At 32.9% G+C, this 22,961-nt stretch overlaps 1 protein-coding gene across 1 annotated transcript; it reads left to right on the forward strand.

The window, feature by feature from the left end:
• Positions 1-9,677: 9,677 nt before the first annotated feature.
• On the forward strand, positions 9,678-12,654 carry LOC143064238 (uncharacterized). The gene is made up of 2 exons (XM_076236922.1): positions 9,678-9,841; positions 10,557-12,654. The coding sequence occupies exons 1-2, from the start codon at positions 9,764-9,766 to the stop codon at positions 11,703-11,705; spliced, it is 1,227 nt and encodes a 408-aa protein (XP_076093037.1). The 5' UTR covers positions 9,678-9,763; the 3' UTR covers positions 11,706-12,654.
• Positions 12,655-22,961: the final 10,307 nt, after the last annotated feature.

Genomic DNA, 22,961 nt, shown 5'->3' on the forward strand with positions numbered 1-22,961 from the left:
TAACATTGTTGTGCTGATATTTTGAGAAATTATTAATAAAAACAAGTAATTAAGAAGAAGCCGAGTGGCACATGAAGACAGGAAGGGTGGCTGCTGTCATTTTTGTTTTGAATTATGTATATACTAGTATCTCAGCCAGATTTAATGCCATGTACAAAAATAATCTTAGAATCAACAACACTTCAAAGCACGTTTGTACGGAAGCTTTTTAGGGACATGTTAGTCTACTTTTTACAATTTGATATAACAAATTATTAATTTGATATATAACAAATTATTAATTTGATATATAACAAATTATTAAGTTGATATAACAAATTATTAATTTGATATAACAAATTATTAATTTGATATAACAAATTATAAATTTGATATAACAGATTTTTGTTTTTTTGATATAGCAAATTATTTATTTGATATAACAGATTCTCTAATTCTTCGTCAATATATCCCTTTCTGCACCCATTGTATAAAAAATTTAATCAACGTGTGGTTCGTTTGATCTCAGTACTTCATTGGTTAAAATCCGATTATGACGTCGAATTTTCTCGCTTTTCTCTGAATTACCTATTGTGACGGCATGAAAAAAGGCGACCATGCCCGATGACGCATAGGAAGAACACATCTTTTTGCAGATCATTCGAAAAGAAGGAATATGTTTGCCTGCATAATGTTAGAAAATCATTAGAGAAACAGATTCCACCACCAAATCTCGAGTGGATAAATATCGTATTACACTCGATGCAGTGGTAGAATCTATATTTATAAATTGGATTTAACGGAATATAATTATTTGAATTTGATATAACAAAAAAAGGGAAATTTGATATGATAAATTACTTATGCATGGATTAGGGTTATCCCCCTTCTCTATTTGACATAAGGGTGTATAAGTGAAACGTTTAAACTATTTAGAGATATAGACCTAAATGTTTTTGCATTGCTCATGATCTGAAATCTTAATTCTATATATACAACGTTATTAGGGTGCTCAGATTATACTCGTGTGGTCTCTTTTTTTTTTAACAGAAATTGAAAGTCCACAATCATTCAAAATCTCACGCATGTTTCCTTATTATTAATAAAAAAAATATCAAAATCAAAGATTAATGTTGAAACAAATTTATTGAAGACAAATGCAGTGATGAATTGAAGGATGTTAAATAAATCCTTTCACAGATATCGGAAGATGTAACATGAGTTCCAATGAGGCAACTCTCCATTCAAGTAACAATTTATAAAAATAAATCATTATAGGTCAAGGTACGGCCTTCAACTTAAGCTCACACCGAACAACAAGCTATAAAGGGCCCAAAAATTACTAATGTAAAACCATTCAAACGGGAAAACCAACGGTCTAATCTATATAAAAAAATGAGAAACGAGAAACACGTATAAATTACATATACAAACGACAACTACTGTACATCAGCTTCCTCACTTAGGACAGGTGCAGACATTTGCAGCGGGATTAAACATATTCCTATTGAAATTCATAAAGTAACATGCCAGGGTTTGTTAAGAAGGAAAAACATTTTTTATCCTTGCATGTTCATATGTTCCTAAAAACACTAACATCTCAATAGAACTCTTCGTTTTGCTTTGACCTGCAAATATGCAATATAAATTGATCAAATAGACCCCACTTTTCTCTCTGATAGGTGTTCGTTCTAAGGCACCAGGTCCCATATGCGAAATTGAGAAACAAGTCCCGAAAATTGTCTCAAAGGGAAAAGGGGGGGGGGGGGGTGGTTATAAAAACATTAAACCTGTAAATTAAGTTTTGAAAATGCATTTTATTCAACTTTTAATTAATCATTATCATGATAAAATCACACTATTTGTAGAGAAATTTACAATTTGTTATATCACATTGATAATCTGTTATATCAAATCAATAATCTGTTATATCAAATTAATAATCTGTTATATCAAAATCGAAAATCTGTTATATCAAATTGATATTTTTTTTTATATCAAATTGATAATTTGTTATATTAAATAAATAATTTGTTATATCAAATTAATAATTTGTTACATCAAATTAATAATTTGTTATATCAAATTGTAAAAAGTAGTCTAGCATGGTCCGTAAGATTCTGCCAAAGAAAACCAGTTATGTTTTGTTCATCTTCTTTAGAATAAACCTTAATGACACCCTACCCCACCCCTAGAAACAAAATGACACCCTACCCCACCCCTAGAAACAAAATCGTTCAACTAATGTAACAAATGTGATGTCACGGGAAATCTGTGAGTAATACTCCATTCTGCATCACCATTAAAAGTACATTTTATATTAAAATTGTGTAGGTGGCAAAATGTTTGATTCATCTTTATAAAAATACAATTTGCATCCTTATGAAAAAAAAATAATGTTCAAGTATTTCAAGTGATGGCGTTAATATACTAAACTCCTTTTTATGTGTACAGAAAGATTTATACACTGGTAATTCAGATATATGCATCGATGCGCGCTATATATAATTGATTCTTATTTTAAGGCACGGTTTTGGGTAGGTAGCACAATGGTAATAGATCACGAATGCAAAATGTTTATATATTCTGTATATCATTTCGGGGTCATTTATAGTTAACTATACAGAATGGCTTTTGGTCATTATTGAAGGCCGTGCGGTGACTATAATTGTTAGCTTCTATGCCATTTAGTTATGTCATCTATGCCAATTGAAGGATCGGTATATACAGGCGAACTGAAACAACAGGTCGTGTGGCAAGTTCCTCGATTGATATCTATTGATAATTTTACCAAAAGAAATCTGAAAAAAAGGTTCAGCAAAGCATTTCCATAAGGCGAATGAAGCTAACTACAAATTCAGCAACCAAAGCTATGAATATTTTTTTTCAGTTTCTAAAAATTGTAGTTATCAAGTCCGTGTACTCTTGATGCACTTTTTCGTATTTTTTTCTTTTTTCTATAATTTAATTAAGTACAGAAAAGTCTATCCTAAAGGTTAGTTCAACGTACTTAGTAGAAAACTATATAAAAATTCTTGATAATTTGATAATTTTGAAAAAAATAGATCAAAACATGAGATACTTTTCTGCATAAAATTTTAATATATATTTTATAATAAAGTATAACTAACAGTCAATTATATTAAAGAGTGACATTTTACATAGTCACATGCCTTAACTGTATCGACAAGGTCTTTAAATGCATTTAATACCATAAAAAAACAAGGCAGTGCCATAAAAAGCCCGCCCAAATTTACAAACATTGAAAATTCTCTTCGAAATTGTATGGGAAGTAAATGAAGTTGAATCTCCTGAAATTGAAAACGAAAGACGCAATTTATCAGACATTGTGGTCTAACCGACTTTTAGACGACAGTGTTTATAGCATGCATTGATCTCCAATGTCATATCTAACCGGTAAGGTCATTATCTCTTCCAAGTAAGATTTAGGTAAATATATTGAACTTCATTAAAATACCTTGTCCACATTTGTAACTCGAGTCTTTGTGAAGTTTTATCCCTGCATCAATTGGACGATAAGATAATTATTATTCAAAAGACAATCAGAATCAAAAGTATGTCAGAAATTAATCTGTGATAACTTACTCAACGACAAGATGACAAACAAGTATTCGTCAGACAACGGTGTCTGTGACTATCATGTTGAACAGCATATGGATGGTTACGTCGCACACATTTGTTTACTCTTTGGCGATACTCGCAAACATACAGTTTAAAATGATTACTTATTTCACCAGTTATATGTAGGAATAATTTTGAATGATGACTTTAGCAAAATTTGAAGTGTTATGTTGCTGTAGTTTTATGTTATGAAGACACATGAGTGTGCATGCACTTGTCTGTTGTTGAAGATATTAAGTTAATTTCTATATTTCGCTCCCGATTTTATGTAGTATACTAATGCTTACTGGCATATCTTTTTTACGACATAGTAGCTTGACACACAAACAAACAATTATTCTCGGGGGTCGCATGATCAAAATAATTTTTTTTATCAATGAATACGTTATGATTTTAGATCTATGTTAAAGAAAAAAAATGATGACATTTATGTATTCAAAGCGTGATTTAACTTTACTAATAGCATTTGTTTTTGTAAAAAATCCATCAAATTGTAAGGTGATCGCAATAAACCGATGCCTATCTGCAAAATGTTTTAAAAAGTCGCACAAATGTCATACACAGCTAAATCAACATAAAATTAAAAAGACAAGATGGACATGTGATTTTAATTTTTGGTAAAATGCTACAGGCACCTGTTTAACTAGTTTTAACATATTAAGACAGTCCAATTTATTGCTTTTACCATATGACCTTAAGTGGCTTAGCATACCCTACAGGTCAATACGTGTTTGATGTGGTAAAGTCCTGAAATACTTGGCACTGGACATTACGCGAAAAGAAGATATTTTTTTCTCCATAGACAAAAGTTCAAGTATGCCAATGAGATCGAACCATAAAATTAGACTGTATTCAAACATACGTTTCAAACAGGTCAAAGGAGTTTATTTGTCTCTTTGATATTTTTAGAGATAAAAATGTTTGTAAACTTCATTACTGAAGGTATTTTTTACACTACTGAAGGTATTTTTTACATTACTGAAAGTATTTTTTACACTTTAAGGTCATACGTTCATTCTGTTACCGGTTATCCGGTTAACAAGAAACAATCAGTGTTTTTCCATGCAAGAAAACAAGCACTGGTATAGCCTTTACCAAAGAACGCTAAAGAACATGTGTATATCTATGCATTGTATTATGTATGTTCACAAAACAAAAGAAACCACAATAGTTAAATAAATGAGTTCAAGCTAGCTTGTAATTCTTGGTCGATCTTTGCTATGACGCCACATAAAATGCAAAATGTTGTCTTAAAACGTAATCTTGAAATGCACAATTCGCTACTATCTGTCATGAATCCCGTGGCTGACTTGCATTTTCTATGCAAATCACGATTTTAAGGTTTGCGTTATACCGGATGCTTTTGCATCCATATAAATCTTTCCTTTTTCTTATATCACACCACTTTCATATCAATCCTTATACGACCTCTGTATAAACAAGCTTTTATTGAAGACACATTCTTCTAGCTGGATTGACGTCATTACTCGGCCTAGCTGTCTTTGCTCAGGTATTTTGTTTGATCATTCAGGCCAAAGGTCAAAGTGGGGGAGGTAAACATTGCGGTCACTCTACAGTGAAGACGATTTATTTTAAAGTAAAACGTCTTTCGAGAGAAAATTTAATATTTAAATACGGATATCTTTTGAATTAAAATTTGAAAGATAAATTTACTTCGTTACAGAATCGTTATTTAAATATAAATAGATAGCGTAAAACATTACTACGTCGAGTAAAAGGTGAATGATTCAGCATATAGTTGTAAAGAACTGATGAAATAAGAAGAAAACACCACTGGCATGCATGATACGTGAAATATGTAACATGCATGAATTTTTCCGTTGTTTTTCACATGTTCTGTTGATTGATAGTGTTTGATTTTTTGTCATTCTATAGGGACTTCCTCTTTTTGGCTTGGAGTTTTGTGATACTTTTTTATACCAAAAATGCCTGCAAAGATAAAGAACACGACTCTCTGGGTATAATTAAATAATAATAATAGTTTCGGTTTGTGTTTTGATAGTTCGTAAACCCCTCTTCTCCTTTCCCTAGCTTTTATTATATTTGTAAATCGTATTTCGTATCAGACTGTTATGCACTCAAAAGGGCTGAATGGGGAATAATGAAAAAAACTTTTCCAATGCAAATCCATCTCGAACCAGTAGATTCTTATTACGAGGAATGCATCCGTTTTGCTGTGCAAACCCAAAAAGATCTTACAAAATTAAGTTTGCAAGTTATCAGTCCATAGCAAACATTAAGCAAGCTAATGGAAAGCAGCTTTTGGGGAAACAATAGTGTGCTGCATTCTTATGGTCAGAAAGTTATTCTACAGGTAATCTGAACTCCTAAATAGTGCCAAAGCTCGGATGTAATGTGCAGAGACATTTTATCATACAGGTTGTTCGGACTGAACCATGAACGTCCCATTCTAATCGGACTTACCGTCTGTAAAAGAGAACAGGATCTAAAATCTGTATACTATAAGGATACAGAACGTGAGAACCTTCGTAATGCACCGACCTTCGTCTCGCTACCAAGCATTTGCATGTAAATATTTATATTTTTGATAGATGAGTAAATCTGAAAGGAATTTTTATGGTTTTAAAATTGACATTTTATTACTCGAGCATAAATTTAGATATCCTCCTACAATTTTATACCTGTACAATTTCTAGTGCAGTTCTGTCAAACACCTTTGCTTTGGATGTTGACTACTTACAACTGTTGGTGGGAACAGCTCCTTATACTAGTCTCGCCCTTTCTAGTTCGAGGTCAATATTTGATATGTGAAAAAGGTTTTAAAAAAATTAAGGGTGTGTTTCACTATTCATGAAATTATATATAGTGTAATGCCAGGTAAATGCCATGTATAGTCTCAAGAAGTGGAGAAGGTTCCACATATATACCACACAAAGTCATTGTATAGTAGGTACTGGTCAAGAGTAAATTATAGGAAAATGATTTTTTTTCTTTGAAATTAAGGGAATGACAATTTCATTTTGGAAATCTAATAAAGGAAAGGAGGATGAATTTTGAAAATGAACACCTAGCTTAGAAAGACCTGATAATAAAATCATGGCTGATACTGGATGAGAAAGAAGATCCTGGTTCCCAAAAAAGAGAATAATTGGGTAAAAAAGTGAAAATAAATTTTGGACGGGAGAATGAGCCAGCCTAGCAAAAGGTGAAAATCCCCCCCCCCCCCCCCCCCCCATTTTATTTTAAAAATATTTATGGTCGTCTTTAAACAATAACTAGTATACAGTAGACTTGTAATCGAACTGTATATAGCGACCAAGCTTTAGCTTATTGTTTCTTTCATGATTAAGTTTTATCCAACCTTATAAAGATTCACATAGTAAACATAAGGATAAGTATAATGTTATTAAAGTTCATAATTTAGTGCCACTTTAAATAAAAGGTCAACATTTAAAACTTTCGCGCTCGGTCAAATAATATCTATTTTTAAATGTCCAAGCCAGTATATGAATATATACATATGGAATGTTGTCTTATTTTAGATGGCCCTACTAATCTTCATGTCATGACCAAAATATAAATAGAATCAACCTATGGCGTTCGTCCAGGTACATTATCAAGAAATAGCCATTATTCTTTGGCTCCATATTTTCCAAAAGCCCTTCCTAATTGCATTTTTAAAGCATGAAATAAGTAAGTAGCTGAACAGTGGTTGTAATTAAACTATCAACCATTTAGCTAGGGTGAGATGCCCTGCCACCATATAAAACCTAATAGTACCTTAAACAGTTTATCCCGGGGTGCAATATGGAAATGAAAGTGCATGTGAATAAAACATTATATGAACTAAAGCCCGTGTAATATATATCTTTTTTGCTGGACAAATTCTCTACTGCATCAGGGGCGGATCCAGCCATTTCAAAAAAGGGGGGGTCCCCAGTCCAAAAAAGGGGGGTTCCAACCCCCGGAACCCCCCCCCCCCCCCCCTGGATCCGCCACTGTGCATGCAGTTTCATGCAGTTTAAATGTGTTAAATTGTACTAGACGTTTATCGCAGTGAAAAGCAGCCATGTACTTTCTGAAAAAAGTTGCTTGGAAAATATAACATACAGACTTTAAGAGTGGCGATAAGACCATATTGAATTGATAACACAGCAAAGAAATATGAAACTATAACCCTATAGCTCACAAAAGCAATACGCTATGTGCGGTACAACCAATATCAATGCGCAATGTGCGGATAATACCATGTAGGCTAGCTAACAATATCAATGCGCTGGACACAACCGTATAACTATAAGCGAATAACCTCTTTATATTGTGTCAGTTTTTCGTATTTAAAGTGTTTTTTCAACTAGTGAATGGCCGTGCTCTTATAATTACACTTGGAATTCTGGAGAAACATACCTACATGTAATCGGTATTATACATATTATTATTAACGTGTTGTTCTTATGTTGAACTGTTACGATCCTTCCCCCTTGTAAGGGGGACTGTAGTGCTAACATGTGTTTATCCCGCCACGGTCTTCGTGTGTCTGTCCCAATCAAGGAGTCTGTAATCCTGTGGTCGTTGTTTGTTGCTCTGTCATAACTGTTTTTTGTTTATTGTTGCAGTACAATTTATAACTGACATTTATTAAAAAATGATTAATACGATATCAGTTCAAGTTTTTTCCTTATCGTTGGAAGCCACTCGGTGACCTACAGTTGTTGTGGCGATCATACCACATCTCCTTATTTATATATTAGAATTTCTTTCTTGCTCACCGACCCCGCTACTGGCTTTTTTTTTTAACATAACATAATTAACTCTCCAATTATTTTTTTCTTCATCGTTCATTTTTCACACTTTCTTTTGATTTTGTTTTGATATTTATAATTGTTAAAAGAATTGAAAAGGCCGAAATAGTAACTTCACTGCAAATTTCGTGCATCCACTAATTAATTCAGAGGATCAATCAAACTTAATATAACTTTTCATTCACTTGAAATTCGTTCTTAAATAGGCCCTTTTAACTTTTTTATTCGAGCGTTACTGCTGAGTCTCTTGTAGTCTGGTTTACAACATTTTAAACCAGTTATCTATTGATGCCTTTATTTATCTTAAAGGATGACAGAGCCTTGTATATATTTTTTAATCAATTAGAAATCGACGAAAAGTAACTGTATGTTGGAACTCTCCACCCCCTCCCCCTCCTCTGGCACATTTTGAGATTTCTGGATCCACGATTAACCGATTCCACGGTCAAAATAGATAAAAATAGTTCTGAGTACTGCTATAAAATTTGGTTAAAAGTTATACCTAAATTTCGTTAAACGCCTTTTCCCAATTTTTTTTCAGGGGAAACAGAAGCCTTCACTAGCTTCTGCACTGATGCTTATGTCTATATTTATGTATTGCAGAATTAAATTATTTCAAACATATTACAATCCTTTCCTTTTATAAAATTGTTTACTTTTTAATACTTTAATTTTATTAACTACAATATATTTTAATTATATCATGAATAATTGTGTGTATAAGAAATACTCATTTGAACAGAAGATATTTCACTGTAAGGTGTACCGATGATCACACATCATAGTTCAGTCTGTGTTATGTCAGCAGTCATACCTAACAGACAGTTTATATACCAGTACTATTTATAGATTACTAATTATAATACCAAGTGATGCTCAGCGAAAAATGAGGATGTGTATTGCATCGTAGGAATTCGACAATCTCCGTTTGTTCACCTGTTTACGAATTAGGTCATGCATTAATCAGGACAGAAAGTGTTCTTGATTGATACAGCGTAAACTGCTTGAAATCAAATATATAAAAATCTTTAAAAATATTGATCATTATCTTTTATTATATGTTTTTTTTTCCACTTTTGTAATCGATGAGGAAATAAAATATTTCCGCCGTCTCTGTGTTGTGTTTCGTGTGGGACAGAATTGTAGTGATAGCAAGGTAGAAGTTAGGTTTATATAGGTATCTATAAATACTACCTTCAATATGATTGGTTGAGGAGTATTTTGACGGAAACCTTGTAAAACTGTATAAAGTTAACTATATGTATCAGTATTATTCATTCTAAATATTAATCCGTTGTTGACATAATTTGATTAAGAGTTAAATGTGAGGACAAACTTAGATCAATTAATACTTCAAAATGTTGTGTGATCGAATGGAATCAGGAAACTTTAATTCAAAAAGTTTATATGAAGAAAACTTTGAAAAGCTGACAAATGTAAGTATAATTTATTATATTATATATACTTTGCATAATGTATCAGTGAGTATTTGTTCATTTTTATGTTTGAAAGATTTTGCGGACCATAATAAAAGACATAATTTTGCTATTATTCAAACTCAAATGCAACTTTAATATCACATGTATTTTTTTCACATGCGATAAAGATGCTAGCTTATCCTGAACTTAAGTAAGTGTGAGGATCTTCTGTAACATTCACGTTTACTGGATTAACGTGTAACATTATATTGTCTCCTACATAACGAAAATATCTATTATATATCATCTAATTAATTAAAAAGAATGGTGTAATGCGATTTCAGTTCATTATTGCGTGTTCTTTAAGCCCCCTTACTTAACGGTATAAAATGAAAAGTCTCTTATAGCTGAACATTCATTATATGAAGAGACACCAAGGGGGCTGTCATATCTCAGCTGTATATAGGCATCATACCACATCTTCCTATATCTATTATCATGGACTTGTTCGATTTTGATTCACAGGTAAAAGATAGGCTTGTTAGTTTGTAGTGATGAAGTTATTTGTATGATTTTACATCGTTCTATTTAAAAATTACCTAGGGAAATGTCAGACAACTGATAACCACTTTCTTCAGGGGAACATCTTAGTTGTGTATTTAAATTATTACCCTTACATCAATCTTATTGTGACATACAGTTTGTATAATTATTTGATGTTTTATCTTTTCAGAATTGGTGCGACGTTGAGAGTTTAGCTCTTATGTACCAAGACAACACACCTTACGAGAGTAGTATGCTTCATGTCATTGACCAAATGCAGTGCAGTTCAGCATCTCCAGTTTCTACTGTAACATCTACCGAACAGTGCAATCTAGCTTTCGGAAAACAAGATTTGTGTTCCGCGAACCTGTGTCTTGATACACAAGAAACGATTGAGGATTTACTAGACTTTGACTTTATTCTTTCAAATAGTATTGAGAACAATTCATTGTATCCAGAAGACAACGAATCAAAAGTGAAGCGAGAGCCTATGTCGTCAGCACAAGACCCACTTCCAGATTTTCATTCTACGTTTATGGACATTCCTGATATCAAATTTGACAATTGTATGAACAATAACAACTCATTAGAAATGGAAAATGTGAAAAGTGACTTTACGAAACCAATTGTTCCTAAACAAGAGTATACAGCTAGTTCATGTAGTACATATATGCACAATACAAATACCACCATGACTGTTCCACAATCTCACTGTAACGTGGTTAGTCCTTCATCACCTCATCAGATGCGATATTCTATAAATATTCCAGGCCATTTATCACCTCCTTCATCACCCGAACTAGGCAATGTGATGTCACAAACACACAATCAAATGCCATCATACCACCTACCACAGTCCGTTCAACAAGTACATTCACCGCAAACCCATATGTATCTTATGTCTGGTCATCCGTTCATGGCCAAAATGTCACAACAGCAACAGATGATGCCACATCAAATGATTACGCCACCATCCTCGCCACAGTTAGTTGATCTTCTTCTTCCACAACAGACGATGGAACCAGGGACCATACAGCCAAAACGAAGAGGTCGTCGTACCTGGGGACGCAAACGACAGACAAGTCACACATGCACCCATCCAGGATGTAGCAAAACTTACACCAAAAGTTCACATTTAAAGGCTCATTTGCGAACCCATACCGGTGAAAAGCCGTATCATTGTACATGGAAAGGATGTGGATGGAAATTTGCCAGATCCGACGAACTTACTCGCCACTATCGTAAACATACTGGTGATCGTCCATTCCAGTGCCACCTTTGCGAACGCGCCTTCTCAAGAAGCGACCATTTGTCACTTCACATGAAGAGGCATATTTAACAATGACAATGAGGACTCAAAAATGGTCAAGAACTTATATATTATGACATTTATATTGACTGTAATAATATTTTTATACGTCGTATGATGTCAGTATGTAAAGACCATACCAATCCGACCAGTGTTGTGCTGGCCGAGAACTACTATGGTATGGTGTACCTTGCCGAAAGTCATGGCTGGTCCGTTTCGGTTAAGGCGAAAAAGTCCAAGTTGGTCTAAAGAGAGTTAACTCTCAATGTAAAATTATCATGTTAAAAACATGTAAAAGGTTTTGTGACCAGTCTTGAACAAAAGTGCTATTAAAGACGAACTATGCAGCGTCAAAAAAGTTGTAATGAAATGCAAGAAAGTGACAAACAACGAAAAGTTATTTATTGTTATTTAACTGTCGTGTTATTGTTATAACAATGGACAAGTGCAATTATACTAAGTGCCTATACATATTTTATTTTGTATTGTTCATTAATTTCTTTATAAACTAAAGTTCTGAATTATACAAATGATTTTTTCAGAAGGAAAGATTTAATCTTGACATGCAACGTTTGCGACTGGTTTCAATTGTGTAGACCCGATTTCAGGTCATATATGTATACCTTTGTAATCAGAAAAAGTCAAATATATTAGGATAGCAAAGAGACCACATAATTATGTTGATTTCATCCACCGCAGGAGTCGGTACTTAATAATTAAAATCAAACTATTGATTAAAACATCTTTCTAGGGTTAATTATTTTTGTTATATTATTAACTTTGGTGCTTTATATTGTTAAATTATTTGATATTATTTGTACTTGTATATAATATGCCCCCCTTACCTAGTCAACGGTGTTCACGTTAAAGTGCCATATACTATAAGTATAATATTATTAGCAAGCCTGTGGAGTCAGCATGGTCTGACTCGTACAGGTCTGTTAACACCTTAATATATAATAAATATGTTTAAAACTTATTCAATTTGTTTGTTTTACTGATTACTTTAGTCTTAAAGGTTTGGTTGCTGAATGGTCAATATTTTTACCAGCGGATAATGTTTAATAGATATATCGGAAGATGTGGTATGAGTGCCAATGAGACAATTCTCCATCCAAGTTACAATTTATAAAAGTAAACCATTATAGGTCAAAGTACGTCCTTCAACACAGAGCATTCGCACACACCGAACAATAAATTTTACAATAAAGGGTACAAAATGACCAGTGTTTAACAATTTAAACAGGAAAACCAACGGTCTAATTTACATAAAAAAAAACACTAATGAACCACAAAAACAAACGACAACCACTAAACAACAGACCCCTGACTTAGGAATTATTCTGGAAGATTCAAATATTCATGTTTAGAATGTTAGTTTTTATCTAATCTGCTTAAGCATCTTAGAATAGGAATGCAAAGACAAGAATGGTATATGTAAATGAGACAGGAGCGCAACGATACAAACAAAACTTAAGAGGCCATCATACGGTCACCAACAATGCAAATGACACGTGTCTCTATAAATCATATCACCGGGCTAATAGCCTGCCTTAAACATCAAAGGACAAAATAAAATGCATATACCTGTAACAGATCAAAAGTTTAAGCAGAGAAGAGTCAATATAATGAAATGCAGAGAACTGGTTTCTGTACTGCATCACATCATACGATATAAATAAGAAGATAAGTTATAAAAAGACAACTCTCCATCCAAGTTACAATGTATTAAAAGGTTATAGGTCAAAGTACGGCCTTCTTACGGAGCTTTTACTCACACCGAACAACGAGCTTTAAAGGGTCCAAAAATTACTAGCTTTAAATAATTCAAACAGGAAAACCAACGGTCTAATCTATATGGAAAACGAGAAACACTAATAAACCACACCAACAAACGACAACCACTAAACAGGCTCCTGACTAAGGGCAGGTGCATACAAAAAAAATGTAGCGGGTTTAAACAGTCACCAACCTTCACCCTTACATGAGATAGTATAGTGTAACATAACAACATAAACAGACACACTGTATAAACAAGTAAACATACACTGAACGAATAAGTTTGAGTCAACACATGCAGAGACAAATAAAACTTGTCTATTGATGCAGAGGAAGAGGTTATATACCGAGAGACGTCTAAAAGGGGTACATATGACGGATTAAGACAAAGAGTCGATTTACGGAGATAAATTTCAACACATTAAAAAAGATCTAGAAATGGAGACCCAGAGAATTATTCAGATGTATGATCCAGTAGCTCGAACAGCGGGGGAGGAAGGGTCTATTTTGGTCTATAGGGTCTGTTATAATTTGTTGTGTGGAAGCTGAATACAAAAAAGACCTCCATTACATGATGCTTTATGGTATTTTCCAGCCATGGCGATTTGAAAAAAATGTTTACTTTTCCAACGACAGAAGCGGTCTACTAAAAGAAATTTCAAACCGGGTTTTAAACTTGACCGTTATTTTTTATGACAAAACTAATGTACAATATTGGCCTTCTTACGGAGCTTTTTTTTTGCAGTTTTAAATCGAAATCCAAAACTGCTTAGAATTTTAAACAAATTTCACGCGTTGTCGTGCCAAGCATGTTATACCCTAACTTGTAATTTAAAGTATCGGAAATAAGGAGATATGTGCCTGACAAATCCGAAAATACAAATACGTTGAGACTAATCGTTGTTACGCTGCTGACTAAATGGGACGCCATTCTGTTTAATATTAAGGGCGAAATGAGTGACGAAGAGAACAATTTTAAGTTCAGTAAACGGATTGAAAATTCTAAGTACTGGTAGACAGAAAACACTTGACAAAATTCGTTAGAATTATTTTCTGACCAAATCTGAAGTCATTCTGTATATAAGTTTCTGATAAAAATAAAACGAAAATATTTCTTTGGCGAACGAACGGATGGACGAATTGATGAATGGACAAGGTGATTGCAATCTATAACCCTGGGGTTTAAATACGAAATCAAATTTTTATATGCACATCTACTAGTATGTGTAGCTAGTCCATTGTAAACCATATAAGAATATAGTTATTATATCAATATACCTCACAAGGAATTTTCTTTATAAAATTTATACGAATGAATTTAAATCTTATTCGGAATTGTCTGGAAAAAAAAACTATTACTCGATAAATAGTTTCAAAAACTATAAACGGTACAAGGAAATCATTCGTCAATATAACTCAACATGCAGACATCTTATACGTTCAGGTATTTCACATCCAATCTTTTATGGTAATATTCTTTACAAAGCACAAACATGTGAGTATTCACCCCAAAAGATAACAAAACCTTTAAACAGACTGATTAAGAATGGATATAGTTACGATAATGTTGTCAGGTCATTAAAGATTGCATATTTTGGCTTTAATATTGATTCACTTATCGGATCTTTGCATCGGAATTTAAAACATTTATTCGAAAACCAGTTGTTGGCATGACGCGGGTTATGTTCTTCTCATATATTTCATGATGGTATATTATTAAACCCATAACAGAAAGGATTGTGCCTGGTATTCATATGATGAAGACATAATCTTTCAATCAGTTTAATTGAGGTCTGGAGCTGGCATGTCAGTAAATGCTAGAAGTCTGTTGTTATTTATGTATTATTGTCATTTTGTTTATTTTCTTTTGTTTCATATTCTGACATCCGACTCGGACTACTCTTAAACTGAGTTTTACTCTGTGTATTGTTTATTTTTCTACATTGGCTAGAGGTATAGGGGAGGGTTGAAAACTAAAAAAAAACATGTTTAACCCCGACGAAATTTTGCGCCTGTCCCATGTCAGTAGCCTCTGGCCTTTGTAAGTCTTGCATATGATTTTTAAATTTTAGTTTCTGGTGTATTACTCGGAGTTATGTATGACGTCCATTATCACTGAACAAGTATACATATTTGTTTAGGGGCAGCTGAAAGACGACTCCGGGTGCGGGAGTTTCTCGCTACATTGAAGACCATTTGGTGGCCTTTGGCTGTTGTATGCTCTATGGTCGGGTTGTTGTCGCTTTGACACATTCCCCATTTCCATTCTCAATTTAATTAGTCTTTCCAAAAAATATTAACTGGAAATTATTAGTTCAAAGTTTTTGTCTGTTATCCATTACACGTTTTTCCTGATCACTTGTCATTATGAAGATATTAAGTAAGAAAAAGACAGATGTTACTGAGTATTAGATTGATTGACTTGCACACATTCTCAGGTTCTGATAATACCTGACTTCATTTTGCCATCTAGTACTTTCGTTGATGCATGACATTTCAAGCCATTATTACAACAAATTGTTAAAAAATAGATATGCATGGGAAAATGTTTCACACTAATGTTTCAATGGACCAAAAAAAGGTGTTGTCTGGTCATATTCAGTGTAAGGATTAAACAGTATAAGGGAGATAACGCCGTATTAGAATTAAAAAGCAAAATTATATTTCTTCTCTATTTTTTCCTGATATTTGTATTTTTTAACTGTTCTCTGTTTCTCATTTAATACTTGTTGGTTTCACTGTTAATAGGAATAAAAATGAAAATATCATAGCAGCATAAAAACGTAAAAAATTGAAACAGACTGCGAAAGTTGTATATTATAGGACTAGCACATTGATGTGTTCATACATTTCCCTATAGAAGCTTAAATAAAGTTAAACATAGACAGAAAATTATATCAACTGAAACTTTTTATATTGAGGTAAATAATTTATAACTTTACAATATTTTAAACTGATGTTATTTCAATGATTCGTTTTGCTTAACTTTCATAAATTGCGTTATCCATGTGTACAACATATATGACATTTACAACATGACAAATAATGTAAATTAAACAATGCATAACAAGAGAAACTTAATTACAATGAATGATATGCTATATAAATATTTTGATTGATTAAATAAATTAATGGTTTAATATATTTTTTATGTTTTGCATCTTACTAAAATGAAAAAGGTTTAGGCTAGCACATTTTTATTTCAGACGTAATTACTGTTCTTGTTCAGCTTCTTTTTACGTCACCTTTCGGCATTTATATATAAAAAAAATATATCATAATACTAAACAAAAACCTGGTAGTACTCGCTAACGCTGTATTCCAACATTACAGACTAGAAAAGGGAGAAGGTTTGGTACCATTAAAACGTTGAATCCCGCTGCAATTGTGTGCACCTGTCATAAGTCAGGAATCCTATGTTCAGTGGTTGTCGTCTGTTTATATATGTGGTTCATAAGTGTTTCTCGTTTTTCGTTTTTTATATAGATTAGACCGTTGGTTTTCCCGTTTGTATGGTTATTTTACTCTAGTAATTGTTGGGGCCTTGTATAGCTTGCTGTTCTGTTTGCTAATAACTGATGATTAATCGCCTATATATTTAAATATACTTTGCATTTAGTAAGTAACACTGTTAACATATATTTGCTCGTGTGTGCTAACAAGTAGCATGCATGTTCTACTTTAATGCATTATTTATAAATACAGTTGTTATAATTGAATTATACCTTGTACATGTGTCGTACTGACTTTTCTGCTGCGTCTGATGACTTTTAGCACCTGGTGTAACCCAAGAGACAGTGCTGGTAAATGAAGATGTTTATTTGTTGAAATCAGTAATCAAAGTGCTGCTCAATTATAACACAATAAAATAGCAATCTCACTTGATAATAAATTTAGAATTTCACAAATGAACTAAATTAAGGAACATAACTCTATGCAACATTTAATTATTATGTAGAGAGCTTTTATAGGCTGTGCCTGCTGCTCAATCCTTTTCATATCTGAATGAATAAAATGGGTTAAAAATCAAAATCAAATAAGTGTTTCTCGTTTTTCGTTTTTTAGACAGATTGGACCGTTGGTTTTCCCGTTTGTATGGATATTTTACGCTAGAAATTTTTTGGGGCCTTTTATAGCTTGCTATTCGGTGTGAGCCAAGACTCCGTGTTGAAGACCGTACTTTGACCTATGATGGTTTACTTTTATAAATTGTTACGTGGATGGAGAGTTGTCTCATTGGCACTATTACCACATCTTCCTATATCTATAAAAACAAATTGTTTTTTTGAAATAATCTTTGAAACAAATATAATAGTGGATAAATATTGGTCTTACTACTAGTACCTATGTAACAATAAACAAAATAAGTAAACTTCTAAAAAGTGTGTCAATTAAGATGAAGGGCTTGGAATTCAAAATATCAATGGGAAAAGAGAGGGGATGAAACCTTGCATGTCAATATTAAATCTCTGTATGAGTAATTCCAAGGATTCTTCTCCGATCACGCGGAATTAGATTAAGATTAAGATTCCTATCGGACAGGGCTTCGTATGTATGTACCCCAAACAGCAAAATGGATATTTCAATACTCACCAATCGGACAGGGCTTCGTATGTATGTACCCCACATAGCCAAACGGATATTTCAATACTCACCCATCGGACAGGGCTTCGTATGTATGTACCCCACACAGCCAAACGGATATTTCAATACTCACGCATCGGACAGGGCTTCGTATGTATGTACCCCACACACAGCCAAACGGATATTTCAATACTCACCCATCGGACTGGGCTTCGTATGTATGTACCCCACACAGCCAAACGGATATTTCAATACTCACCCATCGGACAGGGCTTCGTATGTATGTACCCCACACAGCCAAACAGATATTTCAATACTCACCCATCGGACAGGGCTTCGTATGTATGTACCCCACACAGCCAAACGGATATTTCAATACTCACCCATCGGACAGGGCTTCGTATGTATGTACCCCACACAGCCAAACGGATATTTCAATACTCACCCATCGGACAGGGCTTCGTATGTATGTACCCCACACAGCCAAACGGATATTTCAATACTCACCCATCGGACAGGGCTTCGTATGTGTGTACCCCACACAGCCAGACGGATATTTCAATACTCAAGACCAAACAAGTTGTTCACCGACACATTTCAAGGTTCATATTTATATTTTAGCAAAAAGTTTTATCAATTTAACACGTTTTTTGTTATGTAAAATTACATGTTATTTGGTTTAACACGTTTTCCAGTTCTCTTCGTAAATTATCTAATTTCTATTTTTCTCCTGCGGATTTAGAACAGCGGCTTTGTAACAAGATTATTGTTATGAATAACACTTTTCTGAAACTGATATTGAATTATAATATATTATGATTTAACTCACGTGAGTGTCTTACGTGAGGTTGAGTCTATAGCCAAACTCGTTTTACATATTTTTGTACTTTAATTTATTTATTGCAGATAAAGTACAAATAAAACATTTATTCGTAAGACCCATTGGTGGCCATCGGCTGTTATCATATCTTTGGTCTTGTTGTTTTCTCTTTGACATATGCCCCATTTCCAATTTCAATTTATTTTTGGGAAGATTTCGGAAAATCAGATTTGATCAATCGTTTTTACAAGAGTTATGTCCCTTGGACATGTATATTATATGGAAATTACGTAGCTAGCGATATCCCAAGAAATTTATATCGGAGGTGTTTATCAATTATGTTATATTTGAAAACTGAGTGCCGATCACCGATTTTGATCATTTCCGATACTAGTATCCATTTGTAATGTAATTTACATTGAACATTGAATAGTATCCCATCTACATTTCTTGTTGGATTTTTGTGAAATGTATATCAAAGGTATAATCAAAGACTTCGAAGAGTTGGAGGAGCTATACTCCTTGCCAATTGAAATTATGAAAAATAACATTGTTGGCAAATTTATCCCTTTATTTCTTGATGGATATTATTTAAAAAAAAAAAAAAAAAAAAAAGAGAAGAAAATCGTTTTTAAGTTGTTGTCTTTGAACAGATAAAATGTGTACATCTCGTGAAGTTGGTTTGCTGGGTGAGCGTGCGTGGAATACTGTTCTTATATTTTTTTTGGATATTTACTTTTTTATCTATATTTTGCAACTTTCATTTTTTAATTTTTCTATTTTTAGTCTTTACAATCAATTTGAATACAAAATGAAAATATACGAATGATACCTGAAAACACAAATGCGAAGTCATATGTTATTTGACTCAACAGTAATGATCAAATTAACATGGTTTTGTTATGTATTGTATTGGGTTCATACGTGTCTAGTGTCTTGTTCTGCACGTTATTCCAGGTCTAACTATATTATTTAATATCTATTTTTTTCCTGCAGCTTTGGAAATGTAAGCTCCTTAAATGTAATAAGATTAATCGTATAACTTATTCTTAACTGTAAGCTGATATTGTATCATGATAAAGTTATCTCACGTGAGCTTCTTACATGATGTTGTCTAAAGCAAAACTCATTTTACATATTTTTTTTGTCTTGTCGTGTTTTTGGTTCAGGAAAAAATATACAAATAATACTTTAAAATGTATATTTTATAAAAGTTAAGACCCTCTGTGAATATTTTGGCCATGAAAATCAAAGATTAATGAACGGCGTTTGACTTTTTTTCGTACTAGATAACTATTATATAAAATTGAGAATGGAAATGGGTGATGTTCTAAAGATACAAGAACCCGACCAAGGAGAACAGCCGAATGCATTATGGTGTTTCAGTGGAATTCAGTTAATCAAAGCTTTCTTAGTATTGTAAGGCAGGCATATTATGGGATACTTATAAAGAATTAACGAGTTGTTTTCTTAAGTCAGTATGTGCAATACATCTTTTTAAATACACTACCACTCGGGCGATTGAAATCGAACGTTAGAAATATTTAAGCCATTCAAAGGGAGAGAATCATCCTATGCCTAATAAAGACTGACGAGTGCTGTCCCCTCTACCTAAGATACTGTTTTATCACTCTTGTCTCTAAAAAGACTAACTTGTTAATTTTTGTGTAAAAATAGACGTATATTGAGTTAATTTTATATGAAAATTTGATGATGTGGTATGATTTCCTTTGAGAAAACTCTCTATAGAAACCAAGTGACATAGAAATTGACAACTATAGGTCACCATACGGTCTTCAACGATGAGAAAAATCATGATTATGTTTTTTTCATTAAAGTTTGTGGAGGTCCTTTTTCAGGAAAACATCACTTTTTACAATCGATATGAAAGATATGAATTAATCGGTTCAGGCTCATTGCAGTATCCAGTTGATAGAAAAATATTGTTATCTCCGCCGTGAGTTATGCCCCTTCAAAATGTGAAGATGAAAATTCAAGATTCAAAGAATCCTCGTGAAATCATTTTGATGATAATATTGACGAACATATCAACCATTATAATTGGTCGCCACGGTTAATTAATAATCAAAACAAACACCAAAATCTATCCTTCATGTCCAAAATTTGATTATTATCGAGAAAGAAATCATTCTGATGATAAAAATTGCATTAAACCTCCAATAGCAAATACATTTACATATGCAGAACGGGAATACAAAAATGTATCAGAGCAATAAACGACAACCATTGAATTACAGGCTCCTGGTTTTGGATAGGCACATACAGAATGTGGTGAGGTTAAACATGTTAAAGGGCACCAAACTCTCCCCTCATGGGACTGTGGTGCAACAGAATAATACAGGATCTGTACAAAATAATAGACATACAAAGCATATCATCAACAGCAACAAACAACAACTCAATTACAGGCGCCTGACTTGGGACAGGTATACATGAATGTGGCGGGATTAAATCTGTTCCAACCTTCCACCTAACACTTGACATTGGTAAAAACAAACTATAAAGATATATGAATATCAGCGAGAGTAATATTGAATTACCTCCCCTTGTTCAAATGTGGAAAATACAATTTCAGTATTAGGAATTTTTGCATTTTGTTTGTATATATTTATTTGTTTATTTGTATCTTTTTAAACTCGGTATGAAAATATCTAAAATACCTAAAAATGTTTTTTGATTGTTTTCAGATTAAATTGAGCATACCTAAGGCTTGTATATTATGTTAGAATAATACAATACAATACAATACAATATTTTTATTTTCTAAAAGTAATAGTCAAAGAGCATACTTAGAGTGAAAAGCGTCATTAGCTACGATTTGAAAAGTAAAAGTTAAAAAAAAAAGGTTTCAATGTCTTATAAAAAAGAAGATGTGGTATGATCGCCAATGAGACAACTATCCATAAGAGACCAAAATGACACAGACATTAACAACTATAGGTCACCGTACGGCCTTCAACAATGAGCAAAGCCTATACCGCATAGTCCGCTATAAAAGGCCCAGGTATGACAATGTATTTTTAAATTTAACAATTCAAACGAGAAAACTAACTTGTTTTGTTTCAGGCATTTACAAGAGTCTGAAAGTGCTTTAGTGTATTTAAAAAAATGTATTCGGCATAAGATGAACCTGTGCATGACAATGGAAATTATGATACATTAAAAGTTTCAACAACAAATTGAATATACTATTAAACTAGCTCGATAATCTATATTGATCTTCAATATGAAAAGTTTTATCACTCTCAATTACGAAGCAAATAAATATATCTCGGAGTTGAGATCATACCATCATTGACTTGCTAAATCAATAGCCTGGGACGAATACCACTAATTTTGTTTTTATGATTTTTAAATCACGTGAACAGTATAAATATTGGCGTTCGAATTTGTTTATCTCTACATGTAAACATGTTTCAAATTCAAAGGCTTTTAGTTTCGTAACAGTATTCAAACTTAAGATCGTCTCAAAACAAAAATAATTATACGTCATCGTTTTCTGTTAAAAAAAAAATGGGAAAAAAATGTATGCCAAATTTGTTTTTAAAAATTGTTTTCCCCAGACGGAAGGTTGTACGAAGATTGAGGCACTTTGATACAGTCACGATTAAAACAATAAGTACTTTAAAATACTAATTTACAGAAATATTTTATCATACTTATTGAAACTAGAAGTACTACCCAGAAGATACAGTGTAGAGAGCTTCTGATCTTTTTAATTAAACAGGTCAGGTATTTAATTAAGTGGACATTTTTTTAATCAATTTTAGCACTAGTATGAGCACATCGGTGAGGTTTTCTATGTGTAGTTTTTTCTCGTGTGAAGCATAATAAATTAATCAAACTGTTACTACAAAAAAATATTTTACAAACTGTCACGCCTGTTGCAATATCTGAATTGATTTTTCAGATCATTGAACTCTGAAACTGACATCAATGCCAAGTTAACCTTGTCATGCACAGGTACATCTTATGATATACTCACCTACAAAATATCGTTAACCTTCCATGTGAAATATCTAAAATTCCTACCTCAAACAAAAAAATATGTCTATACTGGAGCATAAAATATGGCTTTATGA

This window comes from Mytilus galloprovincialis, chromosome 1 (assembly GCF_965363235.1).
Source record: "Mytilus galloprovincialis chromosome 1, xbMytGall1.hap1.1, whole genome shotgun sequence".
In the NCBI taxonomy this organism is placed as follows: domain Eukaryota; kingdom Metazoa; phylum Mollusca; class Bivalvia; order Mytilida; family Mytilidae; genus Mytilus; species Mytilus galloprovincialis.